This window comes from Borostomias antarcticus, assembly GCF_949987555.1.
Source record: "Borostomias antarcticus genome assembly, chromosome: 5".
Lineage (NCBI taxonomy): Eukaryota > Metazoa > Chordata > Actinopteri > Stomiiformes > Stomiidae > Borostomias > Borostomias antarcticus.
Genome location: NC_140238.1, coordinates 33,613,382 through 33,621,830, shown reverse-complemented (window position 1 = coordinate 33,621,830; position 8,449 = coordinate 33,613,382). Strand labels below are relative to the sequence as shown.

Below are 8,449 nucleotides of genomic sequence, written 5' to 3'. Positions count from 1 at the left end.
AAACATGTGAGGGGGGGGGGGGGGGTATATATTGAATATTTGATGCGTTTAGCCTACTGTACCTTGCTATACTATTATCTATGGCTCTATTGGGCCATCTGTGCCCTTTTAATGTACCCTGCCTAATACTTCCATGCATAATCAGCCTAGACTACTGGATATTATGCATAATCAGCCTAGACTACTGGATATTGTGAACATTGATTCATTTGTATTTGTATAGAATTGTAGCAGGGTATGACTAGTTGTTTGAAAACGTACCTGTTGTAAACTTTAAACTTTGACCCCATTTGGGTTCAACCCCTTCCCCTTCATATCCATGCATACAAATGAATCAATGTTCACAATATACAGTAGTCTAGGCTGATTATGCATAATATCCAGTAGTCTAGGCTGATTATGCATAATATCCAGTAGTCTAGGCTGATTATGCATAATATCCAGTAGTCTAGGCTGATTATGCATGGAAGTATTAGGCAGGGTACATTAAAAGGGCACAGATGGCCCAATAGAGCCATAGATAATAGTATAGCAAGGTACAGTAGGCTAAACGCATCAAATATTCAATATATACCCCCCCCCCCCCCTCACATGTTTGGTATTGCACCTGACACACGGACTGTTGGTCCTTATTAAAGTCACTATGGGAGCTATTTAAACATCGTGCCGATCTCTCTCCTCTGATCACTTCTATTTTGTGGTGGAGCACCTGTTCCTGTTCCTGTCCTTGGATGTGCGTGCACACACACTGCTCTGGGGGGGGGGGGGGGGGAACGCCTTGTTAAAATCAGTGTGGGAGCTGTTTAAACAGGTCCTTGCTTTTTGTCGTTGTAATCTGTCTTGTATTCTCTCTGCATTTTGTATTATATTTTCATTTCTTGTTTGTTAATTAGTATGTTCTAAATGTGCATGAAATGTCTTTTTACTGTGTTGTTCATGTAATCCTTTTCCTAATCTGTTTTTTAAAATGTCTTTTTTTACTGGTTTTATCCGGCACTTAACATCTTGCCCAGGGACAGCAGTTGAACCAGCTACTCAGCTAACACTGGCACATTCACTATGAAGGCTCATTCACTAAAATCTTCCTAAAGTTGTTGATTGGTGTGATTGTCCCTGTCAACAATAAACTGAATATAGTAAAGTCAAGTAAAGCATGTGGACCTCTGCTCTCTCGCTCACCTGGTTCCTGTTCTCACCTGGCTCCTGTTCTCACCTGGCTCCTGTTCTCACCTGGTTCCTGTCCTCACCTGGTTCCTGTTCTCACCTGGCTCCTGTTCTCACCTGGCTCCTGTTCTCACCTGGTTCCTCTCCTCACCTGGTTCCTGTCCTCACCTGGTTCCTCTCCTCACCTGGGTCCTGTTCTCACCTGGTTCCTGTTCTCACCTGGTTCCTGTTCTCACCTGGTTCCTCTCCTCACCTGGTTCCTGTTCTCACCTGGTTCCTGTTCTCACCTGGTTCCTGTTCTCACCTGGCTCCTGTTCTCACCTGGTTCCTGTTCTCACCTGGTTCCTGTCCTCACCTGGTTCCTGTTCTCACCTGGCTCCTGTTCTCACCTGGTTCCTGTCCTCACCTGGTTCCTCTCCTCACCTGGGTCCTGTTCTCACCTGGTTCCTGTTCTCACCTGGTTCCTGTTCTCACCTGGTTCCTCTCCTCACCTGGTTCCTGTTCTCACCTGGTTCCTGTTCTCACCTGGTTCCTGTTCTCACCTGGCTCCTGTTCTCACCTGGTTCCTGTTCTCACCTGGTTCCTGTTCTCACCTGGGTCCTGTTCTCACCTGGTTCCTGTTCTCACCTGGTTCCTGTTCTCACCTGGGTCCTGTTCTCACCTGGGTCCTGTTCTCACCTGGTTCCTGTTCTCACCTGGTTCCTGTTCTCACCTGGCTCCTGTCCTCACCTGGTTCCTGTCCTCACCTGGTTCCTGTTCTCACCTGGTTCCTGTTCTCACCTGGTTCCTGTTCTCACCTGGCTCCTGTCCTCACCTGGTTCCTGTCCTCACCTGGCTCCTGTTCTCACCTGGCTCCTGTTCTCACCTGGCTCCTGTTCTCACCTGGTTCCTGTTCTCACCTGGTTCCTGTTCTCACCTGGTTCCTCTCCTCACCTGGTTCCTGTCCTCACCTGGTTCCTGTTCTCACCTGGCTCCTGTTCTCACCTGGTTCCTGTTCTCACCTGGTTCCTGTTCTCACCTGGTTCCTGTCCTCACCTGGTTCCTGTTCTCACCTGGTTCCTGTCCTCACCTGGTTCCTGTCCTCACCTGGTTCCTGTTCTCACCTGGTTCCTGTTCTCACCTGGTTCCTGTTCTCACCTGGTTCCTGTTCTCACCTGGCTCCTGTTGAGCACGGCCATGATGATGCGGTGGTAATCCAGGACGCTCCAGCGCAGCAGGAACGCTCCGTCCTCCACCGCCTCTCTCCTCAGCCTCTGGAGCACAAAGTCATCGCTGGAAGAAGACAGAGACATATTACCCAACGGGCCTAGCGGGCCCAGGCCCAGGGGCCCAAGACCTCAGGGGCCCCTACCGGGCCCAGGCCCAGGGGCCCAAGACCTCAGGGGGCCCTTTGCATTTCTTGTTGCAGGGACACCGATAGAAATTTAGGGTGAGATTCCTTACACAAACATTGACAAAAAAACATTAATATTTACAGATCTACACATCCAGGCCCAGGGGCCCATTTTATCATGATCCGTCTATGGAAGCAGAGGTGAGGGAAAGAGAAAGACAAGCAGAAAGAGAGAGAAGAGGAGAGAGACTCACTGCATAGGTCCGTGGATGCCGTTGGCGGCGCTCAGCACCACTCTGGGCGGAGCCACTTCGTGACACAGGTAGTGGTGGGCGTCGGCCGTCAGGCGGAAGTATCCGTCGATGAGGGAGACGAAGGAGCGAGCCTCCAGGCTGGACCTCACCTGCACCTCCTACATCCTCACAGACACGCCGTCATCACAACCTACACTCCTCCCACTCATACACAACCTACACTCCTCCCACTCATACACAACCTACACTCCTCCCACTCATACACAACCTACACTCCTCCCACTCATACACAACCTACACTCCTCCCACTCATACACAGTGTGTACACAGTATGTCACAGGCAGTCTCTCTCTCTCTCTCCCCCTCCCTCTCTCTCTCTCTCCCTTCCTCCCTCTCTCTCTCTCCCCCTCCCTCTCTCCCTCCCTCCCTCTCTCCCCCTCCCTCCCTCTCTCTCTATCCCCCTCTCTCCCTCCCTCTCTTTCTCTCCCCCCCTCCCTCTCTCTCTCTCTCCCCCTCCCTCCCTCTCTCTCTCTCCCTCCCTCTCTTTCCCTCCCTCCCTCCCTCTCTCTCCCCCTCCCTCCCTCCCTCTCTCTCCCCCTCCCTCCCCCTCTCTCTCTCCCTTCTTCCCTCTCTCTCTCCCCCTCCCTTCCTCCCTCTCTCTCTCTCCCCCTACCTCCCTCTCTCTCTCTCTCTCTCTCCCTCCCTCTCTCTCTCCCTCCTTCCCTCCCTCTCTCTCTCTCTCTCTCAAGAAATGATACAGGTATGTCAGCCAAACATTATCTGAAGAATGAACGGACTGCAGAGAATCAGACAGGAAGTGAGTGAGGTGCTCTGACCATGCAATGGTTGTCTTGTTTGCTGATGAAGACGTTGTCCCCAGTGATTGCGACATGAGAGATTTCCGGGAAGTCACAGAAAGAGGCCCAGTCCTCGGGGGAGCTGGCGTCTCGCTGGGGAGGCTGTTGCTTAACTTTCTTCCTGCTCCCCAAGTAATCGTTCCCGAGGTAGCTGTTGGCCTGAGCCTAAAAGAGACGGTGTAAAACATAAAGCAGCGCACGGAAAAACACAGAGAAACTTGACACAGTCGCACTGAAATGAAAAAAGCATTCTGTCCCATTTTGGTTCACATAATTGGTCATAGTGTTCACCTATTCAATGATGTATGCCCAAAAATTTACAAAATTCTACTTTTGTTGTAATCTTATATCAAAGTATATAATTTCTAACTTCCTGGAAAACGGTAGGTCACGTGCAATGACGACAACAGGTACCTTAGAATTTAGACCAATAATCTCACGACATCCACCCGTCAATCAACGCTATCCTTCTATCGAATCTGTCTAAAGTTCTTAAAACCCGTCCACTTGTCAATGTTCAAATCAAATTCCTCTAAACGCATGTCCTACCCTCATAGCTTGTTTGCGTCGGAAGTACGTCAAACTACGGAAGTTAGAAGATCTCAAACGTCCGTTTCAGTGCGACTTTAAGACCAAGATGCACACACGCAATTTCCCAAGACAAGACCGACCCTTAGTCCAGAGATCTTCCTCCACTGAATCCCCTTGGAACCGCACACCATGATCTCGTGCGTGGGCTCGGCGCCGAAGCCGTCGTGGGTGGCGCCCGGGGCGTGGGCGGCGCCGGAGTAGGAGCCCGCCTCGTCCCCGTTGTTGCGCAGCTCCAGGCGGGAGACGGGGAAGGTCTCGGTGCCCAAGAGAGGCGCCAGGTGCTCCAGCGTGGAGATGTACTTATACATGACCTCCTGGGAGCCCAGGCGGCCGGCCCCCACCGTGTGCTGCTGGAAGGTCCTCACGAAGTCGGCGAACACGCGCTGGATACGGATCTTGGTCAGGAAGTTGTCCCTCGCGATGTGTCTGGAGAAGGACCTCGGAATACAGCGCAGGAAGCTGCAGCGAAGAAATGACACGTAAACGACTGGTATTATGACATGTATACGACTGGTATTATGACACATGTAAACGACTGGTATTATGACATGTATACTACTGGTATTATGACACATGTATACGACTGGTATTATGACACATGTATACGACTGGTATTATGACATGTATACGACTGGTATTATGACATGTATACGACTGGTATTATAACATGTATACGACTGGTATTATGACATGTATACGACTGGTATTATGACGTATATACGACTGGTATTATGACATGTATACGACTGGTATTATGACATGTATACGACTGGTATTATGACATGTATACGACTGGTATTATGACATGTATACGACTGGTATTATGACGTATATACGACTGGTATTATGACGTATATACGACTGGTATTAGGACATGTATACGACTGGTATTATGACGTATATACGACTGGTATTATGACACGTATACGACTGGTATTAGGACGTATATACGACTGGTATTAGGACATGTATACGACTGGTATTATGACGTATATACGACTGGTATTATGACGTATATACGACTGGTATTATGACACATGTATACGACTGGTATTAGGACATGTATACGACTGGTATTATGACATGTATACGACTGGTATTATGACATGTATACGACTGGTATTATGACACATGTATACGACTGGTATTATGACGTATATATGACTGGTATTATGACGTATATACGACTGGTATTAGGACATGTATACGACTGGTATTATGACGTATATACGACTGGTATTATGACGTATATACGACTGGTATTATGACATGTATAAGACTGGTATTGACTGGTATTATGACATGTATACGACTGGTATTAGGACATGTATACGACTGGTATTATGACATGTATACGACTGGTATTATGACATGTATACGACTGGTATTATGACACATGTATACGACTGGTATTTAAACGCCAGATACAGTAAAAAATATATAAAAAATAAAACAGAAACACACACTACTACGGGACCTACAGAAGCGTCATATTTATGTAACTGAGTGAATGGTGAGTCCTCATAAACCCTGGTGGAGTGAGTGTAGTCCTCCGACGTTGTGGCAGCGAGTAGCCGGTGAAACTCACTCCCCTAGTATAAAGGATGTTCTAACGACCCTGCTGATAGGGATTTCTCTCTTGGCGTAGTTGTTAGCACATCCAACTTGCGAGCGCAAGATCGCAGGTTCGCGTCCTGCTCTGGACAATCCCTTAACATGGGTCGAACGAACCAGACACCCAACGCAGACGAAATCCGCCATTACCTGATGGACCTGGCCACCTCTTGTAAGGTGGAGCCCGTGTGCAGAGCTTGGTGGGAGAGGTGAAGCACGGCCATCCCTAAACTCTCGTTCTTGAAGCGGCTCAGCTCATCCTCTCCTTGAGCGTCCTCCATCGGTGCCACGTCGTTCACAAAATCCTCCTTCGCCTGAGGGAATACACAACAACAACAACAACAACGGACTTTATTTACGCCCCGAGTATAATCACTATTGGAGTTAAATAAGTGTGATATGGTAATGGTGTGTGACGTCGTGCATCAGACAGGGAGGCGAAGGCGAACCTGAGAGAACAGGTATTCCAGGGAGGTCATTTCAAGGAGAGGGGCCCCGCCCGGCTCCGCCCCTGACCTGGGGGCGTGGCGAAGGACCGTGGGCCCCTTCTCGCTGAGCCCATGCCAGTTACGGAAGTAGAACCTGGCGGGGGACCATGGAGAGAAACTTAGTAGAACTTAGAAACTTAGAGAAACTTATTGTATTGTATTATATTTTAGATTGCTATTCTTGCACTTTGCCTTCAGAACTAGATTATGCTCTTAGTCACTTGTTTTAGAAAGGAGATGCACTGTTCTGGCAAGTAGTAGTTATTCTTTCACAGAAAGTTATTTTGAAAATAATCACCAACAATAACCAAACAATAATCTACAAACAAGGTAAGAATTACAAACCAAAACACAAAGGGGGAGTAGAAGGACTGTGAGGGGTGTGCCTAAAACTAAAAGTTGCCTTCAGCACTAGATTATGCTCTTAGTCACTTGTTTTAGAAAGAAGATGCACTTGTGAGTTCTGGCAAGTAGTAGTACATTGGATTTTCCTACGTTAAATGCAATTATTGTTAGTCGCTTTGGATAAAAGCGTCTGCTAAATGACTAATGTAATGTAATGTAAACTGGCTCTTGACATTGTCTGACAATTAGTGTCCTTCCATCTACAGTTGGGCCCCTACTAACACTGACCTCATGCGATAGTGAAGAACGAGGTTGGAGTTTTCCTCGGGGTTGAAGATGTGGTTGTGGCTGTACCAGCAGCAGGATAAGGGGTCATACAGGGAGAACAGGACATGGCATAGAGGAGTGATTCCTATAGGGCAGGAGGATAGCTGGGTTAGTCGCAATCACTGGAGCACCAAACCACACCTGTCTGTCAGATCAAAAATCAGTTAATAATTCTCCCATAAACCCGAGGGGCAGGTTTCTTCAACTGTACCCACAAAATCAACATTGGTAGACATCTCAAAAGGCCATTATCCTCACCAACAGTCTGGGATGCGGATACACACAGCTCCTCAACGGTCACTTTGCCGCCAGGGTGGGACAAATAGCGTTCGCCCTCCTTGGTCCAGAAGAGGTAGACATGGACCCCTGGACCCTGGGGGGCCTCGCAGCGGGAGGCCCCTGCTCTGGGACCTTTGATGCGCCCACGTCGAGACATCATTGGCAACGGATCACTGTGACAGCCTGGGACAACCAGTCTCTTTAAAGTTGGAGGCTAAGCTACCATAGCCTACTCCTACAGGTAAAAAAATAATGTGAAGTGAAATGAAGTTCTCGTTGTAGAAATACATCAGCCTACATGTAGTATCATCAAAACATAAGGATAAACATCATACACAACAGAAGAATACTGATGATAGTAAAAAGCGGCATTATTGCCCTCTCTGCGTCACACATTTGCCGTGGAAAGATTGATCAGAAGGCCTTCCGGGTCTATCAGGCGCTGATCTGAACATAAACACGGTTTTACAGAGCGAATGACCGGAACATCTTTAAATGTTTTAATATTTGCAGCCCGTCTGGACGCGCGTCCCGCACACCCAATACCTCACGGTTGTTGATCGAATCCCTCACCTGCATTTCAGGATGGCTCGGTTAAGCAGTATGCGGACCCTCAACATAATATATTATATTTCAGAGTATCCGGAAAAGTTTTTATAGCGCCAGTCTTACCATGTAGATGTTTTCTTCAGGTTTAGGAATAGAAAAGCGAAAGCAGTCAATGGAAACGTGTGATCGGTGAAGCGTGTTTCCCCCACTCACTCCCACGCATTCCAGAGAAGCAGCCCACAGTACAGCAGCTACGTGACGAAAACACTGTCTGTCCACTCCCCTACCACAGCTGCGCGCACACACACACACACACACACACACACACACACACACACACACACACACACACACACACACACACACACACACACACACACACACACACACTAAACGCATGGCAGGTGGCAGTATAGGACAGGCGACGAATTAAACTTGCATTTAATTCAGCTGTTATCTTGTTACCTTACAAAATGGCGAAGAGTAAGAGGCGGTCGAGAACTCGAAAATTAGACAATTATGAAACCAATAAAATGTATATTGACTCTCAAACAGACAAACCGCAATTTTCAGGATCATGTTTATTGTGCTACGCTTATGCTATCTGGGGAAGTGAACTGGTACGGTGCCTAGTTCCAGAAATGCATG

At 48.0% G+C, this 8,449-nt stretch overlaps 1 protein-coding gene across 1 annotated transcript in view; it reads right to left on the bottom strand.

The window, feature by feature from the left end:
* tyk2 (tyrosine kinase 2) overlaps positions 1-8,041 on the bottom strand; it is a 22,589-nt gene extending 14,548 nt beyond the window's left edge. The window contains exons 1-9 of the mRNA XM_084437866.1: positions 7,925-8,041; positions 7,232-7,487; positions 6,935-7,058; positions 6,263-6,395; positions 5,964-6,127; positions 4,280-4,658; positions 3,588-3,773; positions 2,752-2,909; positions 2,319-2,436 (exon numbers count right to left, since the gene is read on the bottom strand). Coding sequence (XP_084293992.1) covers positions 2,319-2,436; positions 2,752-2,909; positions 3,588-3,773; positions 4,280-4,658; positions 5,964-6,127; positions 6,263-6,395; positions 6,935-7,058; positions 7,232-7,412 — 1,443 coding nt within the window. The 5' untranslated portion in view covers positions 7,413-7,487; positions 7,925-8,041. The remainder of the gene's footprint in view (positions 1-2,318; positions 2,437-2,751; positions 2,910-3,587; positions 3,774-4,279; positions 4,659-5,963; positions 6,128-6,262; positions 6,396-6,934; positions 7,059-7,231; positions 7,488-7,924) is intronic.
* Between the last annotated feature and the right edge of the window lie 408 nt (positions 8,042-8,449).